Consider the following 26,145-nt stretch of genomic DNA (forward strand, 5'->3'; position numbering starts at 1 on the left):
CCTGGACTACCACATGTTCCGATGACAGACTTGGACCTTGACCGGCCGGCCAGTCTCAATGTCTACAGCAGTCAACAAATGGGCCTTCATGAAGAGAACCGCCCTGGCCCCCTCAACACGTGGTCCCCATCACCAGCACGCACTGCGGGTGTACCTTAGACTCCAGCTTCAGCTCCAGCTCCACGATGTCATTCATGCCATGGCCATGTCCATATTCATCTCCCAACATACTAGCCTCCTCAAGTCTAGTCCAAGTCCTGCCTCGCATTACAGATCACAGTAGTCTAGTCTAGTCTACATGCACTCAGAGATCCCCCCAAGGATCAGACACAGACCGCAAGCTGAAACCAAAACAAAGCGATGCAAATGCAAACTGCAACCGCACTGCAAAGTGCAATGCAGCTTCCCAGGCGATCCCATCCCCGCCATCCGAGTGGCCGCGGGCAACGAGGCCGACTGCTCCACAGGCCACCTGGACCAGTAGGCACTTGACAGCCCGGGGACCAGGTACAGATACATGCTCGGGACAGCGTGTCCTCGGTAGCCTGCATGGTGCATAGCCATGGCATGGCAATGCAATGCACGAGTGAAGTAGAGTAGCGGTACTAGACCATATTAGTGGATGTGGGTAAGTATCCTAGCGCGAATCCTGCTGGGCGGTTTCTACCTGACGTAAGTTTAATTTGGGAGTTGGGGTCTCTCTTTGAGAAGGGTCGGTCTGGTTGTGAGTCATACTTGGGTAGTGAGAGTGAGGGGAGTCGGATACTTGGGGATGCCCCGGGGAGAAGGCCACAATGCGGGGATTCTCGGTTTACTTCAAGTGGGAAGGAAGAAAGAAGGTAGGCAAGTTAAGCTATACAACTCCATTGATTTCCTAATCTCGTCATGAATGAAGATATTCTACAACCTGCATCTTCCTTTGTTGACCATCCAATACCGCGGCATATTAACTCCTGAGAGAAGACTGCAAGAATCATGCCGTACAAACCCGAAGAGGGTATCTGGGGTATCTTCAAGAAAGCAATAACCAGTGAAAAATCAACTATGTGGCCAAGCTGATAGGATTCTCGCTCTATCCGTGCCCCTTGTGGTCCCGTCCGAACGCCGAATGCGAACCAACCCAGAGATTACAGACTGCAAGTTAGTGATGGAGTACAATCAAAGCCGGATGAAATCCTGCTGCTTCGAGACTTCACCGGTTTCTGTTCCTTCAATGAGTTCTGCCTCATCCGAAAGGTAATCCGAGTCGACATCATCGGAGCCGATTTCGTCGTACTCCTCTTCCTCGCTGGAAGCATCTAATTCTTCGTCATCTTCACCTTCTTTGGGAGCAGCATTCTTCCGAATCTGTCCTGCGCGGTCAACATGGGGTAATCGGCAGTGCTTCTTCTTGCAGACACCCGTGTTGGCGTAGTCGGGGCACTCGTGTACATGCCTCTCCTCACACATCTCGCCCTTCTCACAGTATCCCAAGGTAGCGAAAGCCCTGCACACTGGCGCGCCAGGGGTGACTCGTACGTGCGCATAGCGACACTCAGGATTAGAACAACGACCTCGAAGGAAATGCACGCATGCAGGGGACCTATGAGGTGATGGTTCATGGGACAAATCACAACTATTACCTGCGCTACATTTGCCAGTTTGAAGGAAGTCCTTGCAAATAGCGACTTTGTTGGGGTCGTGGATGTATAGGCATGTAGGCCCCTTGTAGCAGGTACCTAAGCAAAACCGTCGGTTAGCACAGCTCCCTGGGATCCATAGAATGGCAAAACGAATGGCAGAAATGGGATCCTAGAGATTTTGGAGGGATGAATGGGTACCCGTGGTAGTAAATCTTTGGCATAGCTCGTTCTTTTTCTTGACGGCCGAGGGCATTCTGCAACCGTCAGTACCGTACTAGAGAGGGGCGAGATAGACCGATCACCTTTTCGAAGTAACTGCACCTAGCCGATGCAGATTGCCGTTCTTGCTCCGGACGAACGTCACCCCAGCAACCTTCACCCTCTTGGGCGTATTGTTCGCAGTGTTCGGGTCATCTAAGATCTGTAAGCCAGCTCTCTCTACCAGCATGGAATGTGTGGGAATCGCACTAGAAACTCGGATCAGCTTGCCACCACCGCGGGAGACACGGAATGGGATGTCGTTGAGAAAGATCTGATACTCCCCGGAAGATTCAGTAGGTGCAGAGGCCTGAGGTGTAGAACCCGAGGCAAACTGTCTACCCGCGCCCTGTGCGAACTGCAGCACTTTCGTCTGCTCAATCTGCGCTTTCTTTTGCGCTTTCGCTTTGCGCGTTTCTTCCAGAGCCTTAACTCTTTTCTGAGCCTCTTTATCATAGACAGCGGAGTTTATCAATTGCATATGTCGTGCGTGTTTCGTCACCCAAGTATTTGGTGTCGCCGAGCGACTAGTCTCATCAGTATCTATTTCCATTCCGTCAGGAGTTGAGCTTTGAGAGGCGGGCGTCGCGGAGTTGTTGAGGATAAGGGTGCGGTGACGGTGAGGGGCTGCGCCGCGTCCTCGACCGTACGGTCGCCCTCGATAAGGTGCCCAGCCTGCGCGACCGCGGTAGGAGGTATGTCGCGCGACATGCGAACCGGACTGAAGCTCATTGTGAGGCGACTCAGTTGGGGTATTTCCATTCTTGAATCGGTTGATCTGGCCTGTGGAAGTTAGCAGCTTGAATCGGTCAACATGTCTGTCGGAGCGCATACCAGCAAGCTGACTGATCTTGGCCATCAAGTCCTGGTCCTCGGACATTTTGGCCACAATTTTATTTCCTGTTAGCTTAAGGTACAAGTTTCACCTTCGCATTTATGCTATAGCTGTAGTGGTGGGACCAAGCTCGAGTAATGTTGAGAAGGAAAGTGATGAAAGCAACTCCGCAGTGGCACATCCCGATGATATAGAGAAGTCACGTGCACATACACTCGCCACTAGGCATGCGGAGTACGGAGTAGAATGGGAGTAAGTCAACTGGACATAAGAGTGCAGTGAAAAACGGATAAAATGAAGATAAGGTGATAGATGGTATGTATATGATGTGACTATGGTTGGCAGAATACCCAAGCGCCTGGTTGATCAACCCATATCCCCAGAAAACGCCGAAAGTGCATATGCTACAGTAGAGAACCTTCTCTAAACCACGTTTTCAAACTGCATGTCATCATTATCCATGCCGGAAGCCATTGCGTCGGTCTCCGAGCCCTCGTCGAAGTTATAGTCGAGTCCAGGGGCGGCTTCTTGCTTGACATCCACAGCGTTCGAGTAATTGCTCTCTCTGGCCTCGGGCTTTAGCTCCCATGTCATGGCAAAATCGCCGGATTTCACCAAGTGTGCAATCATCTCCAATGTCTGCTTAAGATAAGCCTCCGGTTGCCGAAGCCTGGCTTTGAGTGTCTTGAAAGGCCAGTATCTGTACTCCCGGAAGCACTGGTAAATAAGATCCAGCAACTCGTTCTGGGGCATACGAGTAGTCTTGTTTTCCTGTGCTTTGAGTTTCGTCGGCTTCGTCGCTTGCTAGAGACAGAATTAGCCGGGCTCCGGAAGGTGTAAACGATTCCGAAGCATACCACAAATGCGCCCTGGTCGCCGGGCAGAGCGTGTCTCTGGTTGAGCAACTTGGCTGGCATCTTGTCAACGTACTTGACTTCCCGCTTCGGCTTCAGAGCTTCCAGGGCCTTCTTCTCTGACAGAATCCTGAATTCTTCGTTCTCAACGGGGAGGCAGTTAAACTCTTCCTTCACATGTCCCGCCAGAGCAGTCCGCTCTAACACCGGGTCAGCACACACCCATGATTTTACCAGGCCGCACACATACTTGGGATTGTTTTCCGAACGTAAGGCTCCCATTTATTCTTCCTCTCTTTTCTCCTCGCCTCCCGCTTCATCGACTCGTATAGCGCAGAGCGCGTTTCACCAAACGTAATCATCCGATTTTCGTAACCAGGAATGTCCTTCTCCGTAAAGAGATATGTGTTCTGAGTCATGTGTAGCAAGCTGTCCGCATTTACCGTCTGCCGCGCCAAAACATAGTCCTTGGGAATGTCGCGAGTCTCCTCTGTTTCGTTGAGGCGCAAACTGACCTACAGAACATGCTTGATTAGCCAACTTCGAGTCTGCTGAGTAAGTTCCTGGGTAAGATCTCACCCGTCTAGGATCCTTCACATCTCCCTCGATCCTGACTGTGCCGATTTGAATTTCCTCGTCGTCATCCAGCTTGGACCAGTGTTCCCAAAGCGACCGCGGTATTCGAGAAAGCCATAAACTCTGCCCCGCATTCGTGAAGTCTAGATCGCCATCATCCTCGTACAGATCCTCGTCATCGATATCGGCGAGAACAGTGTCTTTGCTTTCGGGGTCCGGTTTAATGTAAGGCGAGGAGGCGTCCGGGTCCTGCTTGATAAAGGAAGACATGGCGCCGGGCTTTGAAAGGCGGGGTTGAACGAAAGGGCGCAGCGACTGTAAGTTTACGGCAGCGCGACCGACGGCGTGTATATAGAAGTGAGCGACTGCAGAGAACCAGCGAGTACCTTGACTGAGCAAGGCGCAAGTGTGTAGTTGTTGGGATGATGCAAAGGCGGTTCTGGACCACCGATTCTATGCGTCAAAGAATTGCAGAATGGAGCTCAAAGAAGGCGGTGAGTTGGCTGTACTACCCATTCACACTGAACAAAGACAATCATGGAGATTGTGCAAGCTTGGGAGCTATACAGAATAGAAAGTAGTCTTAATTACTTCTGCTCTGCAGAAAGTCCTATGAAAGGCAGAGAACCAGGGGCTTTCAGTGTTCTCCCTGGTCAAGAAAGCCAAGTATTCTTTTTTAGTATTCGAATGGAATTATAGTGACCAAATATATATCGGACGTCGTGAGCGATAGTGTTCCTCCCAACTCATTGGAGTACCGAGGATCTCTAACGGTACTGTATCACGAGAGCATCCTGCTAGAAGCTTCAACTCTGATATATACTTACGCTATAGCTTCTCGGAAATAGTATCTCAAGCAAGCCGGGCATGTCGTGATCTATCTTGTCTTTAATGGTTGCCATTGTCTCTCGTAGCGACCTCTTATCGATAAGTGCACCTTAAAAGCATATCCAGCTCCGCAAGCCATCAGCATCCCCACTCCAAACACCGCAGCTCCAATCCCTCACCAACACTACCTCATGCCGTCTCAAAAGATAACCTCCGCCCTCGCGGAGATTGGATCTTCTGCAAACTCTCAAAACAAACTTCAACTCTACAACGATCTCCTCTCCGAGACCGTCTCAACATCGCCCGAACCTCAACTCGCCGACGACCTCATCTACTATCTCGACTCGGTCCTAAGCGAAGACCTTAGCATCGTTGCCGCCCGCCCAATCCTCGACTCCTTTATCGAGATACTACGCAAACTCACGCCCGAGACCCAAATCAAAGTCGGCCAACATGCCGTGACCCTCCTCCAATCCCGATCCACGTCCGTCGAGGAGCAGGACGCCCAGATCCGCGAGATCCTGGCAGACGCATACGAATCTGAAGAAGAGTACATCGCGGCGGCAAAAGCGCTCCAGGGCATCCACATCGACAGCTCACAGCGGCTGGTCTCCGACTCATCAAAAGTGAAGTTATGGATCCGGATCGTTCGATTATACCTGGAGGAGGACGACACAACCAGCGCAGAGGCATTCCTCAACCGGATCAAGAACCTGCCGAGCAAGATCGAAGACCACGAGCTGAAACTACACTTTCGACTCTCCCAGGCCCGTATTCAAGATGCCCGCAGACGCTTTTTAGACGCCAGCCAGGAATACTTCGCTGTTAGTCTCGCACCCGGCGTGGATGAGAGCGACAGACTCCAAGCCCTTGCGGCCGCCATTCGCTGCGCCGTCCTTGCACCAGCCGGCCCACAGCGCTCCCGAACCCTAGCAACACTATACAAAGATGACCGCGCAACCTCCGTTGAAGAATTCGGCATCCTCGAGAAAATGTTCCTCGACCGCCTCCTTACACCAGAAGAGGTCGCCGCCTTCTCGCAGCGTCTAGCCCCGCACCAGCTCGCACAGACCGCGGACGGAACAACAGTGCTAGACAAAGCCGTCGTAGAGCACAATCTCGTCGCCGCAAGCAAGCTTTACGAAAACATCAAGACCGACGCGCTGGGCGCTATCCTCGGCCTGCAAGCTAGCGGGGATCTGACGGCGGGTGAAAAGGCCGAGGCTTATGCGGCGCGGATGGTTGAACAAGGGCGGTTGAGCGGGAGCATTGACCAGATCGACGGCATTATCTACTTCGAATCAAGTACAACTGCTACGGGGCGCCATATTAGGCAGTGGGATGCTGGTGTGCAGGGTCTTTCGGAGGGGGTGGAACGGGTAGCGACTAATATTGCCGAGGGACACCTGGTACGTTGATTGCTTGGGACCTTACTGCGAGATGGACAATACGCCGGCTTGAATCATATACGCTGACTTCGTCTAGACTTCCACCGCACAAGCAGCACACTAATTGGTAGCGACTGCAGACAAGCTAATGAAGATCTACGATTAATCACCCATAATGATAGCTATAATATACTAAAACACATCCATAGTTCCTGTGAAGAAAAGATTCATATTGTCATTACATTAGTTGAGATATGAATAGCAGATGCGTGGACGGGAAAATCGTAAAACTCATATTGGGTATTATGGTATAATACATTATCACCGGGCATTCCATAGCCGTCATAGATAAGAAAAAACAGCAGAGGTGACCAGACCTCTACCTTGTAATCAACATAACCGCCCACTTGCTATACTTTCAAGGCAGACTAGATCGCCCGGCGGCCTCCGTCTGGCTGGCTTCGTATACATGTACCCGTTTACTCTGTAGGTACCTGCCTTTAGGCCGTGGCCGAAACCCTGGACCGTAGTTTGTGAGCCTTCAGCCACCAGGGCGACAGCAGATAGTGTACGTTTCAAAAATAGTCAACAAGCAGGTCAACCAATTCGCCCCGAACATGCAAGGTCATCATCAAGATGACCAATAAGGCACATGCATAGTGGCCGGAGGCGACAGACGTGAAACCAGAGTCCAGACTCCAGGTCCTCAAAATCGAAATGCATTGATTAAAGAGTTGTATATCAGGCTCATCTAGGCGATCGAATCGACTGGCCGCTATTCTGCACGACATCTATATCCGTGCGAACCTCAATCGCCAACGGGCTGGGAGGATACTGGAAGCTAGAGGTATCACGAGGCGAGCGAGCAAGCGAAAGCGACCTGTCGGCGCGCTCCTCAAGTCTGAAGGCGAAGAACTTCTCTGACGCAGGGGACCTAGCGTTGGACAGGGGAATCTGCGAGATTGAGGCGTCGGTATCGGTCCGGACATAGTACGCTGCGTTTTCTTGACGAGCTCCGGAGAGCTTGAACTGCGGGAAGAGTCCGCGGATGATGGGGAGGCAGGAGCACGTCAGGCCGATGGAGGGTTCGATGTGAGTCCACAGCGTTGCTTTGTAGACCGTGTACGTAACGTCCGCGGGGTCGATCCAGAAGAGCACGACGATGCGGTAGATGGAGGCGAGGCAGACGATGCCGCCTATTGCGAAGACGCCGTTGAGCGCGAGCTTGTCTTGCCATGAGCGCTGGAGGTTCCAGATCATTGGGATGGGGAGGGCGAGGATGGCGAAGTCGACGAGGACGTTGAAGACTTGGTTGACGATGATAAATTGGTTGCTGTCGAAGCAGGTGCCGGGTATGCTTTGGTCCCAGTATGAGCTTATAGGGCGGCATTGCAGGCCGCAGGCGACGAAGATGGCGGCGCCCCAGAGGGCGATTATAATGTTCATGACGAGCGAGGTCCATTGGAAAGAGGGGATTACGAAGACGCGGCGGTAGAAGCAGACAAAGGAGATTTTGGTGAGGGGGCTGAGGGCAAAGTAGGTAAATTGATTTGCGAGGAAGATCTGATGACTGGGTTAGTGATGGTTCATCGATAGAGGATTGGATATGAAGTACCTTGTAGAAGTTCTGGATTGTTTCCTCGCTCAAATTTGCCTGGTGAGAGCCGTTGCCTCCGATTAGCACCCCTACGGTGAGGTTAATGATTGATCTGGAGATAGAACAGGGCGTTGCACTGTAGACTTACACAAGACGAGCTCAACGAGCATTCCGAGAAGCAGTATGGCGGAGAGGAAACAAAGATAGTCGTCCATCCCAAACCGAACCCTTCTTCTGTATCGAGCAAGAATCCGAAGAAGAACAGCAACAAGGGACAAGGCAACCAGCGCCGTCACGATTGCTATCATAGAAACGCCTCTATGGGTTAGAGCCATCTTGAGGGTCATGTAACGAGCGAAACGTTCAAGACAGAACGAAGGTCTCTCAAGAGAAGTATGGACGGACTGTATGAAAACACGACAAAGAAGAATGCAGTAGCACCAGGCTAATTGGTATTGGCCACGGCCCAGTCTGAGAAGAGAAACAAGCTAGAAAAGAAGGAAGGTTTTGAAATAAAAGGACATAGGGCAAAGGTTATATGTACTAGCGCATCTGTTCTAGGCTCCAGAATGATGAAACTACAAGATGTCCCCAGAAACGGTCAGTCGGATCACCAGGGTCACCGGCACTTACTCGCGCAGCAGATCCCTTTTCCATGCTCCAGTCATCGGCGATGACGGACGAACAAGCACGGAAGGGCCCCTGCGCCATGGACATCGCTTGATTCGGCACAGAGACTGTCGAACAATGCATGTGTTCAAGCGGCGTATTTGCTGCTTTCAGATATGGAACAGATATGGGGGAAGACACAGCCGATTTCTAGAGACATGATTGGTCCCGCGAAGAGGAATAACAGAAGCGTCGTCATGCTGCCCATGCATCTTGGTTCTTGAGCGTCAAGGGGCTGTGGACCTCGGAGCAATATGCCTGTCAAGCGAAGATCGACCACACAGTCCACACTATGCCCTTTCGATAGATCGCCACGAACCACGGCACAAAGCAAGCTAAGAGTAAGCTTAGTCCGAGTGCCGTGCCTCGTGGCAACCTTGAGCTTGCAACAAAGTGGATCGTATCAAGATAGTTTTGCAGTCAATTGCTACGTCTCGACAAACTGAATGCGCAATCATTAGCCCACAGTATCACGAGTATCAGGCACTTGCGTGGTATATCATGCATAAATTCTCCTGCAAAACATGTCTGAACAGTGTAGCGCTAAAAGAGTCACGAGACGCAGACTTGTCTCAATTACCGAATTTCTGGGTGCAAGGACGTTGATAATCTCCTAGGGCTGCGGCGGGTCCAGGATGCGACAATTGGCTGACAGGTGAGCGATCACAAGAGCGCTTCTGATATTTGGATGTTCCTCGCCGATTGTGGTTCATACTTAAGCCTCAAGGGTCGAGAACAAGAATATGCATATTCGATATCGAGTAATATGGCCGGCCTCTAGAGTTGACCGCCACCATGAAGCTGTCTGGAGTCAGGACTTGAGTTTGATAGCTCTCTGGTGCTCTGCCGATCAGCAGTTAAGCTTCCATTTGCGTGCAATGGACCTTCTGCTTTGTATGCCAATAGTTAAAGAGCTTGATGAGCGATGACAGCATTCGGTAGTATTGATGTTGACGGATGATGGGGAGATGGGGAGAGGTAAAGGTGGTGGACGGAAGCGAGAGCAAACCGAAGATCGTGCCGGCGCTTCTCTTCCCAGTTCAGTTCAGTTCCAAGGTTCCCCAACCACCTGCTCTGCCTCGTGCCGGATGAACCATCAACAATCAGCGCTCTTAATACTGATTCAAGCCATCAACTCATCATCCCCATGGCTCTCCTTAATAATCCGGACATTGTGCAATAGATTATCGCGTTCTCATCGCCTTGGACCGTCGAGACCGAGATGTTGGCGCTGACTCGAATTGGCCGTTGACCGACCCAGGGGACACGGGATCTTCATATTCTATACCGGAAAGATCATGATTTGATATGGATTGCCTCCCCCAGACCTCGATGCTTCCGTGTGTTCAATAAATTGATAGTGATGTTCGTCATTGACAACAAAATAGGATAGACTGTTCACCAGACCCATGCGCTCTACCAAGGTGTTGGCAATAATATGACAAGGTTTTGTGGGAACAGTTCAACTCCTCGAATCATCGTTGATAGCGTACACGGCCGCCTGGGCGTACCATCACCATGAACGTGTTTGACCTCGTAACGGATGAGTGACAGGTCCTTTCGCTGTGCTTCTTGCTGCCTTGCGAGAATTTCGAAATGCTCGCTGCCCTCGGAACTCGGATGATCATGGAAATTGGCACGGACGGGCCAAGGCCCACAGCACGGCACTTGCACCCACTCGCTCGAATGGAGTCAGCTCCACGTTTAGCGCCGCGTGCTTTGTCTATGGGGTAAATTGGCTCAACTACTAGAAGCGGCGAAGAATAAGCGATTTTTAGGCTCAGAGGGGTAGACCATCGCGATAAGAACGCCTCTCTGCCTTGGTGCATGGCATCCTTACTGCCCAGTCGCAAGTGCATAGCAAGTTCAAGTGCACATCCCTCGTATCCCGCAATATTCTCAAGGCCTGCTATTTTGATCGTCGGTTGACTCGCTCTTCTGAGTTCTGACAATGGCAACACCGGCTCCTTCGGTAATTCCTTTGATCATCAATGGCAAGGAAGAGCTTGCTTCAGCAACGTTCGATGTGATCAGCCCTTACACAAACAAGTCCTGCTGGGCTGCAGCCTCCGCCTCTCCACAGGATGCCATCCGCGCAGTTGAGGCAGCCGAATCAGCCTTCTCCGCATGGTCTCAGACTAAGCCGACTGTGCGACGTGATATCCTGCTCAGGGCGGCGGACTTGCTGGACAGTAGACTCGAGAAGTGTGCCGAATTCATGCAAACAGAAATGGGAGCAGATGCGGGAGCGTCACAATTCTTCGTTGTTCCCCTGGCCATCCGTATGTTAAGAGAGGTGGCAGGCCGCATCACCTCAATATGCGGAAGTGTACCTGTTGTCGAGGCGGAAGGACAGAGTGCGATTATCTATAAGGAGCCGATGGGTGTTATTCTTGGACTCGTGCCATGGTGAGTTTGCCTGCTGTCGAAATAGCTTCAGATTGGGATTGACAGTACAGGAACGCACCATACGTCTTTGGGGTTCGGTCTGCTGCCTGCGCCCTTGCTGCCGGCAATACCACAATCCTCAAATCGTCCGAGCTCACGCCCTGCTGCTACTGGGCGCTGACTCGCGCCTTCCATGACGCCGGTTTGCCAGATGGATGTCTCAACCTGCTGGCCTGTCGCCCCCAGGATGCGGCCGAAGTGGTCAATGCCATGATTGAGCATCCAGCCGTGAAAAAGATCAATTTCACTGGGAGCACAGCGGTAGGCCGGAAGATTGCCCGTGTCTGTGGACAGAACCTCAAGCCGTGCTTGATGGAGCTAGGAGGAAAGAATAGTTCGATTGTTTGCGCCGATGCTAATATTGAGACTGCGGCCAAGTCAGTGATTGCTGGATCTTATTTGAATGTATGGGAGCTCAGATCTTGGAAGAGAAAAGTACTAACGACTCTTAGTCCGGCCAAATTTGCATGGCTACAGACCGAATCCTTGTGCACTTATCCATTGCACCCACATTCGTGGAAGCTCTCAAGAACGCTCTACAATCAATGTCAGACCTATCAACTCAGCCTCCAACCTTGGTTAATGTTGCGTCCAAGACGCGCGTGCAGCGGCTAATTGAGGGCGCAATTGAAGCTGGTGCTCATATAATTCACGGATCCGCAACCACAGAATCCGACGCATCAACTTCCGACATTGGGGTTCGCATGCCACCCGTTCTCCTAGGAGGAGTCAGAGAGGATATGGCTGTATGGCAAGAGGAAGCGTTTGCGTCTTTGGCAGCCTGTATGACCTTTGAAACTGATGAAGAAGCAATCCAGATTGCGAACAGTAGTGGGTATGGGCTGTCTGCGGCGGTGTTTACTGAGGATCTGCGTAAAGGTCTGGCTATGGCTAGGAAGATTCAGTCTGGGTTAGTCAATTTCTCCTTTATCCCTTCTGGAACAGGACACTTACAAGTCTATCGCAGCGCGGTACATATCAACAGCATGACCATCCACGACGAGCCAGTCTTGCCTCACGGAGGCGTCAAGAACAGTGGCTGGGGCAGGTTCAACGCCTCTCAAGGCCTGGAAGAATTCTTGGTTACGAAAAGTGTGACTTGGATGGATTGATAGTCTCCTATTGGTAATGAGATAATGCACGCACTTTCATGTGGAGTCTACCACCAAATCAACAAAGCCCTGGATAGCGCTAAGCTTCACGACAGGGATGACTGCAGAAGTGAATAACACTTCTGGTGTCAACAAATTCTGCACGCTTCGATCTTCTGCTATACACGTGATCTGGTGTTTTGAGTGAGATATCGAGTCTAACGCAACAGTGTTTCCCCCTTCACCACATCAACCTTCCCATCACCTCCCTCTCTCGATATCTCTCTATGACTCTCGGAACTTTGATCATCCTGTCTTGACTTGACCAGGCCATTTGGACACAATGAAGGCCCTTACTGAACTTCCGAACGAACTTGTCCTCTATCTGGCTGAACACCTCCCCACCTCCACACTCAACACCCTCTCCCAGATATCAAAATGGTCGAGTGAGTTGCTGACAACTGAGCTATACAGCCGTGCAACTTCGTACCACTTTGGAGATGAAGACCATCCCTTGATCTGGGCCTCGAGGAATCATAAAGCCTGTGCCTTCAACAAGTTGCTACCCTATTGCACTGACTGTCTCACACTCACTGCAGCGCTGCATACCGCAGTAGATGTCGGCAACGAGGATGCGGTTGATACCCTTCTAGATGAAGGCGCGGACCCGAATATCATTGGGCTGGTCACTACGGATGATTCTGGTGAGCTAGTTGGTCGCAGACTGCGACTCATCGAAGCCAGCGGCTACGGTCGTTACACCATCGTCAAGCGGGTTTTAGAATCCCTGCCTCATCTGAAGAAGGGCGTTAAATGTATAGACTATCCTATCTATCAAAGCGTCGTATTACTCAGTGTCGTCCTAACTCTTTCTGCAGGTCGTACAAAGCCCAAGGACCATGAGCTAGTGACCTTGCTCCTTTCATTCAACAGTGCTGTGGTCACCGGTCATCTGCAGCTCGCAGACTTTATCTTTAACGAGACGAAGCTTTCCTTCCCTCCGGACGTCGGTCCTATACTGTTCCATAAGGTCATCGAGCACGCCGACGTCAGCGCAATGTCCTTCCTTTTCTCCAGAAGACACGAAATCAACAAACGTGACTGCCTCATTCGTCTTCCTCAGAATAACCTGCCAGAGCATGGATGCAAGCTGTCTCATACTCATGAATTCATAAACTGTGTCTGGGAGCAGGGTCCAATCTTGAATACAACCATGTTGGCGTACGATAACGATCCTAGACTCCACCAACCCCCTTACCAAACTCATATGATGGCCAAAGAAGTCCTGGAATGGGGAGCCGACGTCAACGCCGTCGACCCAGACAACGGACAGACAGGCCTCCATGTCGCAGCGTACATGTCCGATTACGTCGTGGCCGAGCTCCTGCTAGAACGCGGCGCGAACATCAACGCGGTCGACGACGACGGAAAATCAGCACTTGTCCATCTCCTTGAGGAACCCGAGCCCATCTGCGCAGAGGCCCTCCGTTCAATCGTCCTCATCTTCATGCAGAAGGGCGCAGACGCGAACCTCCACGTCCACGGCGAAAACGACTACACTGCTCTGCACCTCGCTGCCCAACTGCCCGAGTACCCTGGTCTCCTGTACGAGCTCATCACCAAGAACGTGGACATCAACGCGAAGGACTTGATGGGCATGACGCCCCTCCACGTCGCCGCCGCTAATCAGCACATGGAAGCAATAAGAACGCTTATCTATGCGAACGCCAATACCGAAATCAAAGATATCTTCGACCGCAAGCCTATTGATATATCGAGAAGCCTTGACCATATTCCTGCCGTGCGTGTTTTCGAGCGCGTTGAGCGTGAGAATGAGGCGACGCCTCCTGGCCAGGTCCGCAATGGCTGGCTTTTGGAGCTCTTGACCTATCGCATGGTTAGGAACCGCTTGGGGATCTAGCTTTGCGACTTCCTCGCTACTTACATCTGCGCTCTGGGATCTACTGTTTTGATACTCCATGTTGTTGGCGCGTTCGACTTGTGTCTCGCTCGAGATTTGTTCGGCGGACTTTACGACTGATGCATAGCAACGAAATCATGTGCGCATTGCTTTTTTGACGAAAACCACTGTACCGGCGAATAGGCCTACGGCTCTCGCGAAGGTTCTTCTTGTTCCTTGTTCCTTGTTCCTTTTTTTCTCCTGTTTGTTTCTGTTCACGAGCCTCCCTCAGCAATGACTGATGGGTCGATGTGTCTACACCGTTTCTAGTACCCTGCGGCAGCTAAGTTAGGGCTGGCTGTTTCGCTAGGCTAGGCTACTCTTACTCGACCAGCTAAGATGACTTAGGTCATCGCAGATCCTGGGTAGCCTCGGCTCTGTGCTTGCATTTCCTTTCTTGTACGCTAGCCCATGCGAACGAGCAGAGGATAGTTTGTTACTACCTTGTAGTTTAGCCATCCAAAGCTCTTCATACCAGTCTCGCTTTCTCCTTCTTCCTTCCGTACACTTTATCCAATTCGCGGTAAATACCCGGAGTCCCGGACGCATTCATCCTGGTCCGATTAATACCACCAATCGCTGAACGTACCTCCCATGTACTTCCCCGGATTCGGCTCTTCTCCGGCGTTGATTTTTCGCTAGGATCCTCTAGTCAGAAGTGGTTCGATGTAGCAAGAAGAGTCTTTCGCACTACTGCATTGCTCGATTGATTTGTCCCGGCGTCTAGCTAGGCGATTGAGGAGAAGAACTGCCTAGGTACAGACGAGAAACGGAGCGCATCCCGCTCCGCATTTATGGATGGGATATGGCGAGATTCATCAGTGTACATATACATAATAGACTGATTCTTTTTAAAGGGAAAAAATGCTCACGCCCTAATACGCATCGTTCCCCCAAACGGGCGAAAAAATCAAGATGCAGCTGAAGAACATCCTCCGCAATTGGCTAGCCCTTACAAGTGCAGGTGCAACCATCGCGACAGCCAAAACACTCAACCACGCCTATGAATTCAACCCCGTCGCCGTCTCAGGCGGCGGCTACATCACCGGGATAATCGCGCATCCCACAGAAAAAGACCTCCTCTACGCGCGGACAGATATAGGTGGTACATACCGGTGGAGTGCGACGGAGGACAAATGGATCCCACTGAACGACTTCATCAGCGCCGCGAACGAAAACCTGCTGGGCACGGAGAGTATTGCGTTGGATCCCAATGATTCGGATCGTCTTTATCTTGCGCAGGGAAGGTACCTTGCGTCCGAAAATGCGGCGTTTTTTGTTTCTAGTGATCGAGGGGAGACGTTTGAGGTTTATCCGGCGCCGTTTAGAATGGGGGCTAATGAGCTGGGAAGGAATAATGGGGAGAGATTGGCTGTGAATCCGTTTAACAAGGATGAGCTTTGGATGGGGACTAGGGATGCGGGGTTGGTGGTGAGTGAGGATGGGGCGAAGAATTGGAGGAATCTGACGAGCTTTCCGAATGCGAATGCGAATGGGATTGGAATCTTTTGGGTGATTTTTGATCCGAGGAGTGAGGGGACGGTTTATGTTGGTGTTGGTGTGCCTGGGGGCGTTTATGTTACCGAGGACTCTGGGGAGACTTGGGAGGCTGTACCAGGACAGCCGCTGGAATGGGATGAAGATATCCTCGCCTTTCCGGATGAAGCACAGCCGCAGAGCACAGGGCCGCAGCCGATGAAGGGTGTACTGGCGAATAATGGGGCACTATATGTGACATATGCCGATGCGCCTGGGCCGTATGGTGCGACTTACGGCGGGGTGTATGTCTACAACACGAGTTCGTCCGAGTGGACGGATATAACGCCCAATGCTGACAACTCATATCCGGCGCCGTTTGACAACCAGACCTTCCCGGCGGGAGGTTTCTGCGGGCTCAGTGTTGATTCGAAGGATCCGGAGACACTTGTGGTTGTGTCTCTGGATCGTGACCCCGGGCCGGCATTGGACAGCATGTATCTATCGCATGATGGTGGGCGATCTTGGAAAGATGTATCCCAAATCTCAACCCCCGCTGGCTCAGGCGGGTACTGGGGCCATCCGATCGAGGAAGCCGCGTTCAAAGACGGCACTGCCGTTCCTTGGCTGAGCTTCAATTGGGGTCCACAATGGGGCGGCTACGGTGCTCCCTCTCCTGTGCGCGGGCTGACGAAGTTTGGATGGTGGATGACGGCAGTCCTAATCGACCCGAGTAACTCTGACCACGTTCTCTATGGAACCGGAGCTACCATCTGGGCAACTGACAACTTGTCTATTGTGGATAAGCATCAAGCTCCTGAATGGTACATCCAAGCCCAAGGCATTGAAGAGTCTGTTGCTTTGGCCATGGCAAGCCCTAACGGCGGTACTTCGCACCTCCTCACTGGCCTGGGTGATATTAACGGATATCGGTATGGTGATCTCGACGTTCCCCAGCCGATGTTTGAACTTCCAGTCTTCTCGAACTTGAATGCCCTCGACTGGGCCGGTCAGAAGCCGGAACGTATTATTCGCGCCGGTCCCTGTGGATATAACTACACCGACGGTTGCGGACTCGCCGCGTACTCGGCGGATGGTGGCAGTTCATGGACAAAGTTCGCCACCTGCATTCCCGGCATAGAGACCGGCACCCCGAATCCTGGGGTCATAGCCATCGACGCTTCAGGCAAGAACATCGTGTGGTCCTCAGCAATGACAACGTATTGGCCAACTCTGCAGGCTATCACGACTCGCACGAACGAATCCGGTCCGTATGTCACGACTGACCTAGGACAGACCTGGATCTCGCCCACCGGCTTGAATGTTCAGACTCCCAACATCAGCGCCGACAGAGTTCAACCACGAACATTCTATTCCTTCAGTGATGGGACGTGGTATCTGAGTCGGGATGGTGGTCTTTCATACCGTGCCTTCGAAGCCAAAGAGATTGGACTACCGGCATATTCGGGGGCTATGCCAATCGCAAATTTCAATAAAGCAGGCGAGATCTGGCTTGCACTCGGAGATTTGGGCATCTACCACACCCGCAACTTCGGCCAGAGATGGTCGAAGATCAGTGGGCGTGGAGTAGCGGCAAGACACCTGACAGTTGGTGCTGGTGCACGACGCTCTTCAGAACCAGCCCTCTTCATTGTCGGGAAAGCTGCAAGCCGTGGCCCGCTAAGCGAAGACGGAGTGTATCGATCGGATGACAATGGCAAGACTTGGGTGCGAGTCAATGATGAAAAGCATCAGTACGGTGGACTTGCAATGATCCAGGGTGATCCTCGGGTGTATGGACGTGTTTATCTTGGGACTGGCGGACGGGGTATCATCTATGCGGATATCAAGAAGACGAAGCGCGAGGATTGAGGGTGAATCATTGAAAGTGTATGCTTCCATAGCAGTCTCAACGACGGGCGAAGCTAGACCACGGCCTCATAACCAATTTCCTTAGTCCCTCTACATCTTCCGGGGCTGGGCGAAAATAGCCCGAGTCGACGAGAGTCCAAAGACAATGAGATAGTCTCTTCAATAGCATATCCCATGTTGCCCACTAGCCCGAATCTCCACGGTAGAGCTCCTGCCGACTCAAGTCCGACAGTAGAGGTACCCGGTCTTCTCCCGATCTAGTTGCTCGGTGTTGTTTCCGAGCGAAGTAGAAAGTTCGGGAAAGATGACACCGAGGAGCTTCTCGACGCCGGACAAACTGAGCATTGACAGCCCGACTTCGGGGTGGTGTCCGGCGCTGGAGATGAGCCAGACACAAGAGAAAATTATCCGTAGTTTGCGTCTTTGTTTATCCATCCCATTTCCTTCACCGTCTGTTTACCATTGTCGGCATTTGAAACTTCCCAAAACGGAGTTTTGAGCATCTGACCGCGGCGTTTGACATAGCTTACGTCATAGCTGACAGACTGACGTGAACAAATGCCGACAGTATGAGTTTCGACACAGAGAAGGCTAGTAGAAGCCATTGCGATCTGAGGTACTTGAGATGGAGCGCACAATGCACAGCAAGAAGAGAGTGAAGCAGTTGCGCGGTACTAGCCCTCTGCCCTTGTTTGTGCAGAGTCAGACATTGCGATGCTCGGCCCGAGGCATTACCGGATTGGTGCTGATGCAAGAGCATTCGGACGACAGATGTGAGGAGCAATCATAGCTAGATTAAGAGATAATTGAGAAGGTCTCGTTCCTGTTAAGGGCTTTGGCTGATGCTCATCGCAGGCCGCTCGGCATTGGTATACTGCCCCGTCGGTGCCGCCCCGAGAACAGGCACCGCACTCTGAAGAGTACTGTTAGGCTGGAAGCTTTTCTAGCACTGACCTTTCAGACTATATGATGAGGATTTGATTGGAAACTCCTCGAGTGAACCGAGAAGCTCATGAGACAGCTGAAAGAATCCGGGGAAGATACCGTGACCGTGGATTTGCATGTGAAAGTTGCGATGTCATCAATGGCCCCGAATGACCTGCTCGATGGGGATTGGGGAGATTCGTACAGTCGAGTGAGCATGTGAAGTTTGATATCCAGGGTGTCCAGTGGTCGATCAAATGATTTAGGCCACGACCTTTGATGATGGTCGAAGGAGGTGGATGGACAAACCAGCATGCGGGAAATGGCTTTTACTAAGAGCAGTCCACTCTCCCCGGACTCTGTCTGAGCTTGTCCCCATACTGCGGAATACGGGGAAGGGCTCTACAAGTTAAACCGCAGAATAATGAGAAAGATACATAATTAATAAATTATGAATACCAATATTAGAACTTTTTGAATAGCAAATGATCCATATTAACTAATCACTAGCCTACATGCCGGTCGGACTCAACAGGCCGTACCGTGTGGTGGCAGACCGTCAGTGAGCCTCGGCCGAAAAAGCGACTTCTCCCCCGTCGGCTTCTGAACGAGTTCCTGCTTTAAGACCCTCTGCTGCCCTCCGTCCTTTGACTTCCTTCACGATCCTACCTCTTCTCTTGCTTTCTCCTCCATTCCATCCTTCTCCAACCCCACATCACAGTCATGGCCCCTCGAGTAATTGTTGTCGGTGGTGGATGTGAGTATTCTCCCTCCCTTTATTCCACTCTCCCCGCATCGGCTGACCAGCTCTCGCTCTCCAGTGTCCGGTCTCAGTGCCGCCCACACCGTCTACCTTAACGGTGGGAATGTTCTCGTTCTTGACAAGCAAGGTATGTCGCTACCGTTGCTACGCTCCATATCCTATCCCTCCGCGAACATCTCTACAGAAACCCCAGGCTCCCAGAAACATTCAGGCCCGCCGCGATCAGCCGAGGCTAACCTTCCCCAGCTTTCTTTGGTGGCAACTCAACAAAGGCCACCTCTGGTATCAACGGTGCGCTCACACGCACTCAAGTCGACCTCAACATCCGAGACAGCGTTAAGCAATTCTACGAGGACACTCTGAAATCCGCTCGCGACAAGGCTCGCCCTGACCTCATCAAAGTCCTCACATACAAGTCCGCTGCTGCTGTAGAATGGCTGCAAGACGTCTTCAACCTCGACCTAACGCTCGTCTCTCGTCTCGGGTAAGCTGCTCTTGACCTGTTTAGGCAGATTTGATCCGTATTCTGATTTCTCCAGTGGCCACTCCCAGCCCCGAACACACCGTGGCCACGATGCCAAGTTCCCCGGTATGGCTATCACATATGCCCTCATGCAGCGCCTAGAAGAGCTCGCTGAGTCCGACCCCGATCGTGTCCAAATCATCAAGAAGGCTCGTGTCACTAGCGTCAACAAGGAGGGTAACCTTGCTACCGGAGTCACATTCGAGGTGGACGGCGAGACCAAGACAGCGGATGGTGTTGTTATCTTGGCTACTGGCGGTTATGCTGCTGATTTCGGCGACTCGTCACTTCTCAAGCAGCACCGCCCTGACACATTTGGTCTTTCCAGCACGAACGGCACTCATGCCACTGGAGATGGTCAAAAGATGTTGATGTCCATTGGCGCCAACGGTATTGATATGGACAAGGTCCAGGTCCACCCCACGGGTCTTGTTGACCCCAAGGATCCCACTGCCAAGTTCAAGTTCCTTGCCGCCGAGGCTCTCCGTGGTGAGGGTGGCCTTCTTCTCAACTCCGACGGTGAGCGATTCTCCGATGAGCTTGGTCACCGTGACTACGTCTCCGGTCAGATGTGGAAGGAGAAGGAGAAGGGCAAGTGGCCCATTCGCCTCGTCCTCAACAGCAAGGCTTCTAAAGTCCTTGACTTCCACACTCGCCATTACTCCGGTCGTGGGTTGATGAAGAAGATCACCGGAAAGGAGCTGGCTAAGGAGATTGGCTGTGGCGACGCTAAGCTGCAGAAGACCTTCGATGACTACAACGCCATTGCCGATGGCAAGCAGAAGGACCCCTGGGGCAAGAAGTTCTTCCACAACCTCCCCTTCAGCGTCGACGACGAGTTCCACGTCGCCCTCATGGAGCCTGTGCTGCACTTCACTATGGGTGGTATCGAGATCAACGACCGCGCTGAGGTCCTTAACTCTGAGCAAAAGCCCTTTGACGGTCTTTACGCTTGCGGTGAACTTGCCGGTGGTGTCCACGGTGCCAACCGTCTGGGTGGTTCTTCTCTCTTGGGCTGTGTGGTTTACGGTCGTGTCGCAGGTGACAGTGCTAGCGAGTATCTCTTCAAGAAGCTTGTTGCCGGCGGCGGCTCGCCTGCCCAACAGCGCCTTGGCCAGATCTCTCTGCACATCGATCCCTCTACCCCTGGCAAGATCTCCGTTGAATGGAATGGTGCTGGTGCTGCTCAGGCGAACGGTACCGACCCTGCCGTCTCAACGGCACCTCTCCCCGCTAATGCTGATGCCCCTGCTGAGACATCAAAGCCGCCGACTAAGCCTCCGAAGAAGTTCAGCATTCCCGAGACCGAGTACTCGATGGAGGAAGTGGCCAAGCATAACAGGAAGGAAGACTTGTGGATCGTCGTCAAGGGCATCATTCTCGACGTGACGAACTGGCTGGATGAGCACCCTGGTGGTGCCAACGCCCTATTCAACTTTATGGGGCGTGATGCTACGGAAGGTAATTCAAAACCCCATATTCCCCTGGTCAACATAATACTAACGCAACGACAGAATTCGAGATGCTCCACGACGACGAAGTCATCCCTAAATACGCTCCCCACATCGTTATCGGCCGGGTCAAGGGCCAAACTCCCAGCCTTGAGTACTAAGCATGCATAGATGGGCATATTACAAAAAAAGATAAAACCGTGCAATGACTTGGATACATACCCTTGCTTCGCGTTCTCTGTTACGCCTTGATTTGTCATGATATTAGCTATGTTCTTTGTCTGTAAGATACAATCTATACTTTCTATCTTCCATCCGACTCTACCTAGAACTTCGTAGTCAACACCCCATCTTGTACAAGGCTCGAGTGCTACCTTCGTATAAAAATACGTTACATTTGCCTTCATCCGGGACATACTGTACATATACACTTACGAAATAACGACTTAGATCTTTGGTATCAATACTGCATATGCTTCAAAATCATCTTCAACCTTCGAACAGCGGGCCCATCTGTGGTGTCAACAGAGTCCCTGCTATATTCTATCTCCTTGGCAGCTGCCTCTAGAGTCGGTTGTAAATAGCCCCAGACCTCGTCGTGGTATTTCTCTTCTACAGAGATCCATTCCGCCGCACCAGGCAAGCTTGTCAAGACGGTGTCCCGGAGTTTAGTTGCGTGAGTCGCCGACGAAGCTGGAATCGTATCCAGGAAAGAGCCTATGTCGGGGACGAGGCTGAGGGAATTTAGCTGGGTCTGGCTTTGTTGTGGTCTCTGGGTGTCGGGTGGTAACTGGCGTCGGAACGACTCAATCATCTGGATCTCGGCTGGGGTAAGTTGAGGCGGGGAGAGTTCTGTCTCGACGTATTCCGGGGCCTCGTTGGCTGAGGGAGGGAATTCCGGGTCGAAGTTTTGATCGGTCAGGATCGAGAGTACGGCGTCGCCGTCGGACGCGATTAGGGTTGGTGCTGCGGTTGCTCCATCGTGGTAGGTTGGTGTTCGAATTCCAGTCTCGGACTCCGACCTAGGAACCGAGCTTGCGGTAGCCTTGCCCTTGCCCTTGCCCTCATTGTATGGATCGATTGTCTCCGACAAATCCCCGCCGTATGTGTTTTGGAATTGGTCTTCCGTGAGTCCAGGTAGCTCGAACCCTCCCGATTGAGCAGTGGGCGCTGATCTGAATGTTTCCGCGGGAGTTTGAGCGGTTTGATCGCGCGATGACGAAGGTGAAGGTCCGATGGTTTGACCGTATTGCTCTGCGGCTGCTAAGGCTGAAGAAGAGGATGAAGAGGACGCCGCTTTGCCACTGTCGGACAGTAGATGCGCCGTGTCTCCCGAGGGAGCAGATTGGAGGAAAGCATTTCGCGCGAGTCCGGAGGCTGATTGTTGAATGCGCGCAGCTAGAGAGGGAGAATCTTGGCTAGAGTCTGTAGAAGCATTATCATTCTTGTCTAGGCGGCGTTGAGCATTTGGAGGCCTGTTATCGTCAGAACTACCCCGCTTCTTGTGGTCGGACATAGTCGGGCTAGTCGCTGCGGCTGCTGCGGCACCACTAGGAGGGGGAGCTGTGAGAGCGGCAGAGCTAGGATCCTTTGCTGGAGCTTGAGCTGGAGGTGCGATCAGTGGTTATATATAGTAGTTAGGCCTTGCCGACAGCTTTTAACTGCGATGGAAGGTTCGGTTCAGAGGAGCCGGAATAGGTAGGAAGGATCCAGTGGGCAGGAGCATGTGAATACTCGACTATATCACACATTGCTATATACCTGTATTAAGTTCAAAACATACAAAAGCAGTACAAATCAAGGAATAAGAAGCGGCGGGCTAGTTTTACGCAGCCCGATGGTCATAGCATCAGAGCAGTATACAAAGTCGGTCGGAACAACTACCTACGGTACTCGGGTGCTGTTGGGTTGGGCACTGGCCCACAGGATGGGAGCAAGTCTGGGGAGAAGAACGATCGAGTGTTATAGTAGTTCTGGAACCTGCCGAAAGTCGGTGTATGTTCCAGAGAAACCCAGCGAGACAAGCAAGGCGAGATGGATCATGGTTGATGTCAGCGCCCACTCTGGCGGTTGGGTTTACGGGCAGCCACTACCACCACTCCGAGAGACGACTTCTCCCCACCACCACCGCAACGGGTCTTTCCAAACCGCCTCACCCTCAAGATTCCAACATCCCCGTCATCACCCTCCCTTTCCCGACTACGATCAACGCCCACTTCCCTCCTGCTCATCAACAGACCCGACTCTCTGTTGCTGGAGCCCGTGGTTGTTGCTGTCGCTGCTCGTTTGTCTCTTTTGCAGCGAATTAGTACTAGTCGTCGCCATCATCACGACCCGAAGGGATCACCAGAAGAAGAAAAAATCATTCCCTCCACCGGCAGCTTCTCCTACTCGACCTTTGTCAGCCCAGGCTGTCAATCATCTGCCCTCTTTATTCTGCAACTATCAGACCAGTCTCGCTTGTTTCTGATCCACGTTGCGACCCTATTCCACCTTCTCCCAATCTGTGCTCTTTAATCACGCCTCATCAACCCTCGAGGCTCTTTCTTGTCGGAGCTATTCGATTTCTCGCCTTTCGACGTCCCTCGACTACTCTGTTATTGTTCGCGAATTGTGTACTCGAATTATAACGATTTTCTGATCTCGCCTTTGTCTACGACCCGGTCCCCACGAACCCCGCTTATACTACCGTCTTTCAAGGTCCAAGGTCTGGATTCTTGAACTTCGTCCTTCCGATCGTCATCGACCTACCCAAGAAACGGTCGCTTTTGATAGAAAATGGTGGACAGGGACCCAGGTACACCTACCTGGAAATTCACACAGTGAGTCTCCCTCGTCGCTCCGATTCAACTCTGCCTATACGATGTTTGGTTTAATATGCAACCGATTTGACTGGATACGGCACCGATGGATTGGTTTGTGTATGGGCTGCAGCGTTATTGTATTTGACCGTTGCGTTACGGGGTTTTATACTAATGACCGCGCATAGATGCTTTGGCGATAAAGGCGACGTAGAAGACATCACTGAAGGTATTTAAACCATCATCAAAGGACCGTTTCACAATCTCAGAAGCTGACGTTGAAACTTTCTGTAGCCGATATCATCTCAACTGTCGAGTTCGACCATACCGGAAATTACCTCGCTACAGGTGATAAGGGCGGGCGAGTTGTGCTTTTTGAGAGAAACGAAACGGTAAAAGCACTTCTGCAGCGACTTGAACCCGTGAAGAATGGTGCTGACCCTTTGAACAGAAAAAGACATGCGAGTATAAATTCCACACCGAATTCCAGTCACACGAGCCAGAATTCGACTATCTAAAATCCTTGGAGATCGAAGAGAAGATTAACAAGATAAAATGGTGCCGGCGTCAAAATGCGTCGCATTTCCTACTTTCAACCAATGACAAGACAATCAAACTGTGGAAGGTGTTTGACAAGTCTCTCAAGGTCGTTGCGGAGAACAACCTCTCTACCGAGCTTACACCCGGCGGTGTTGGTGGTGGAGGGGCGCCCAGAGCGCCCCGCGTATCTTTCAAAGACCCTTCAGCTTTGAAGCTCCCACGGATGACACATCACGACACTGTTGTCGCAGCTGTACCTAGACGGACATACGCCAACGCCCATGCATACCACATCAACAGTATCTCCGTCAACAGCGACGGAGAGACATTTATTAGCAGTGACGACCTGCGAGTCAACCTGTGGAACTTGAATATCCAGGATCAGAGCTTTAACATTGTCGATATTAAGCCGGCTAATATGGAGGAACTCACCGAGGTCATTACGGCCGCGGAATTCCACCCTACAAGCTGTAACTGGTTCATGTACGCGAGCTCGAAGGGGACAATCAAGCTCGCGGACATGCGGCAGCGGGCACTTTGCGATACGCACCACAAACGTATGCATTCTCGTATTCGCTCTGTAACATTCCCGGTCCACCGACTAACTTCTTTTCTATGTAGTCTTCGAACAAGAGGAAGACGCTTCCTCTCGTTCCTTCTTCTCTGAAATCATATCTTCCATATCCGACGTAAGGTTTTCTCACGATGGCCGGTATATTGTATCAAGAGACTACCTCACGGTTAAAATTTGGGACGTCAACATGGAGCGACAACCGTTGAAGACAATCCCTATCCACGAACACCTCCGACCCCGTCTCTGCGATACGTACGAGAACGACAGCATTTTTGACAAGTTTGAGGTGGTTTTCTCTGGCGATGCGGAGAACGTTATGACTGGCAGCTACAACAACAACTTTATGATCTATCCTACCGATCCAGCCAAGGAGACCGAGATTGTGCTGCAGGCCGACAAGTCTGCATTCAAGGCGAAGAAGGTCGGCGTACCAACGCCGATGAACAAGGGTGCCAACGGGAAAAAGAGCAACTCCAGGACCAGCAGTCCTGCTGGCCCCGGCAGCCGCATGAAGAAGGAAACCGACGCGGATCAAATAGATTTCAACAAGAAGATCTTGCACATGAGCTGGCATCCATTCGAGGATAGTATCGCCATTGCCGCTACAAACAACGTGAGTGTCAACTATAACTGTTCGCTTATGCAGCAAGCTAATATCAATGCGAATTTAGTTGTTCGTCTTTTCTGCTCTCTAGATGCGGCCGAGATATTCGCTGTCGCAATGCCGAGGCGCATCGGCCTTCATCGTGATCGAGACACCACGGGCACGGGGAGAAGGCCCTCTACCATTCGCAAGTTACCGGTCCCACTTCCGAACACTATCTTTGTTTCCTCCGCGTTCCGTTTGTTGGAGTCAGGTTGCGTGCCCTTCCGAGTCTCTTTTTAGCTCGATCACTACCTACTAACCATGAAACCACTCTACCACTGCTTCCGGGGCAAAGTTGGTGATTCAGTGGTTTCTTTTTGGAGGGAAAAGGGCGTTTTATTGGGGCTCACATAGAACGAGAAGACGCAGGCGGCTGCCCCAGAATGTTTCCCTCTCCTTTCTCTGATATTAACCCTGTATTCACTCTCGGTGCCTTTACTGCAGCAGTA

General features: G+C 51.8%; 12 protein-coding genes across 12 annotated transcripts; 7 read left to right on the forward strand and 5 right to left on the reverse strand.

Annotated features, from left to right (window-relative positions):
• Positions 1-861: 861 nt before the first annotated feature.
• On the reverse strand, positions 862-3,050 carry BDW74DRAFT_61874 (CCCH zinc finger protein). Its single transcript, XM_073733303.1, has 4 exons — positions 2,715-3,050; positions 1,925-2,663; positions 1,821-1,876; positions 862-1,718 (listed from the first exon to the last, which is right to left on the reverse strand). Exons 1-4 carry the CDS (start codon positions 2,758-2,760, stop codon positions 1,159-1,161), a joined length of 1,401 nt encoding a protein of 466 aa, XP_073581366.1. The 5' UTR covers positions 2,761-3,050; the 3' UTR covers positions 862-1,158.
• On the reverse strand, positions 2,846-4,680 carry BDW74DRAFT_158235 (transcription factor IIF subunit TFG2). The gene is made up of 4 exons (XM_073725275.1): positions 4,149-4,680; positions 3,820-4,084; positions 3,573-3,769; positions 2,846-3,519 (listed from the first exon to the last, which is right to left on the reverse strand). Exons 1-4 carry the CDS (start codon positions 4,413-4,415, stop codon positions 3,139-3,141), a joined length of 1,110 nt encoding a protein of 369 aa, XP_073581367.1. The 5' UTR covers positions 4,416-4,680; the 3' UTR covers positions 2,846-3,138.
• Positions 4,681-5,110: 430 nt separating this feature from the next.
• Positions 5,111-6,480, forward strand: BDW74DRAFT_158237 (signalosome subunit 4). Its single transcript, XM_073725276.1, has one exon. The coding sequence runs from the start codon at positions 5,165-5,167 to the stop codon at positions 6,389-6,391; it is 1,227 nt and encodes a 408-aa protein (XP_073581368.1). The 5' UTR covers positions 5,111-5,164; the 3' UTR covers positions 6,392-6,480.
• Positions 6,453-8,424, reverse strand: BDW74DRAFT_62069 (uncharacterized protein). Its single transcript, XM_073733305.1, has 3 exons — positions 8,107-8,424; positions 7,977-8,047; positions 6,453-7,924 (listed from the first exon to the last, which is right to left on the reverse strand). The coding sequence occupies exons 1-3, from the start codon at positions 8,303-8,305 to the stop codon at positions 7,109-7,111; spliced, it is 1,086 nt and encodes a 361-aa protein (XP_073581369.1). The 5' UTR covers positions 8,306-8,424; the 3' UTR covers positions 6,453-7,108.
• Positions 8,425-10,220: 1,796 nt separating this feature from the next.
• BDW74DRAFT_62061 (aldehyde dehydrogenase) lies at positions 10,221-12,348 on the forward strand. Its single transcript, XM_073733304.1, has 4 exons — positions 10,221-11,036; positions 11,087-11,480; positions 11,528-11,985; positions 12,043-12,348. Exons 1-4 carry the CDS (start codon positions 10,579-10,581, stop codon positions 12,185-12,187), a joined length of 1,455 nt encoding a protein of 484 aa, XP_073581370.1. The 5' UTR covers positions 10,221-10,578; the 3' UTR covers positions 12,188-12,348.
• Positions 12,272-14,831, forward strand: BDW74DRAFT_158241 (ankyrin repeat-containing domain protein). Its single transcript, XM_073725277.1, has 2 exons — positions 12,272-12,981; positions 13,045-14,831. The coding sequence occupies exons 1-2, from the start codon at positions 12,510-12,512 to the stop codon at positions 14,085-14,087; spliced, it is 1,515 nt and encodes a 504-aa protein (XP_073581371.1). The 5' UTR covers positions 12,272-12,509; the 3' UTR covers positions 14,088-14,831.
• A 104-nt stretch (positions 14,832-14,935) lies between these two features.
• Positions 14,936-17,825, forward strand: BDW74DRAFT_186837 (Oligoxyloglucan-reducing end-specific xyloglucanase). Its single transcript, XM_073731327.1, has one exon. The coding sequence runs from the start codon at positions 15,042-15,044 to the stop codon at positions 17,472-17,474; it is 2,433 nt and encodes an 810-aa protein (XP_073581372.1). The 5' UTR covers positions 14,936-15,041; the 3' UTR covers positions 17,475-17,825.
• Positions 17,826-17,963: 138 nt separating this feature from the next.
• On the reverse strand, positions 17,964-18,330 carry BDW74DRAFT_158245 (uncharacterized protein; the record flags this gene model as incomplete). Its single annotated transcript, XM_073725278.1, has 1 exon — positions 17,964-18,330. A coding segment is annotated over exon 1 (229 nt), but the record flags the coding sequence as incomplete, so codon positions are not given.
• A 709-nt stretch (positions 18,331-19,039) lies between these two features.
• osm1 (putative fumarate reductase Osm1) lies at positions 19,040-21,446 on the forward strand. The gene is made up of 5 exons (XM_073733306.1): positions 19,040-19,155; positions 19,220-19,288; positions 19,408-19,645; positions 19,701-21,145; positions 21,199-21,446. The coding sequence occupies exons 1-5, from the start codon at positions 19,122-19,124 to the stop codon at positions 21,294-21,296; spliced, it is 1,884 nt and encodes a 627-aa protein (XP_073581374.1). The 5' UTR covers positions 19,040-19,121; the 3' UTR covers positions 21,297-21,446.
• On the reverse strand, positions 21,305-22,808 carry BDW74DRAFT_62092 (uncharacterized protein). Its single transcript, XM_073733307.1, has one exon. It carries the CDS (start codon positions 22,649-22,651, stop codon positions 21,596-21,598), a length of 1,056 nt encoding a protein of 351 aa, XP_073581375.1. The 5' UTR covers positions 22,652-22,808; the 3' UTR covers positions 21,305-21,595.
• A 102-nt stretch (positions 22,809-22,910) lies between these two features.
• Positions 22,911-23,858, forward strand: BDW74DRAFT_62114 (uncharacterized protein). Its single transcript, XM_073733308.1, has one exon. The coding sequence runs from the start codon at positions 22,973-22,975 to the stop codon at positions 23,603-23,605; it is 633 nt and encodes a 210-aa protein (XP_073581376.1). The 5' UTR covers positions 22,911-22,972; the 3' UTR covers positions 23,606-23,858.
• BDW74DRAFT_62115 (protein phosphatase 2A regulatory subunit CDC55) lies at positions 23,859-25,857 on the forward strand. Its single transcript, XM_073733309.1, has 5 exons — positions 23,859-24,165; positions 24,231-24,328; positions 24,388-25,033; positions 25,098-25,663; positions 25,722-25,857. Exons 1-5 carry the CDS (start codon positions 24,111-24,113, stop codon positions 25,743-25,745), a joined length of 1,389 nt encoding a protein of 462 aa, XP_073581377.1. The 5' UTR covers positions 23,859-24,110; the 3' UTR covers positions 25,746-25,857.
• The last annotated feature ends 288 nt before the right edge of the window (positions 25,858-26,145 follow it).

This window comes from Aspergillus multicolor, assembly GCF_047715735.1.
Source record: "Aspergillus multicolor strain CBS 133.54 unplaced genomic scaffold BDW74scaffold_23, whole genome shotgun sequence".
Taxonomy (NCBI): Eukaryota; Fungi; Ascomycota; class Eurotiomycetes; order Eurotiales; family Aspergillaceae; genus Aspergillus; species Aspergillus multicolor.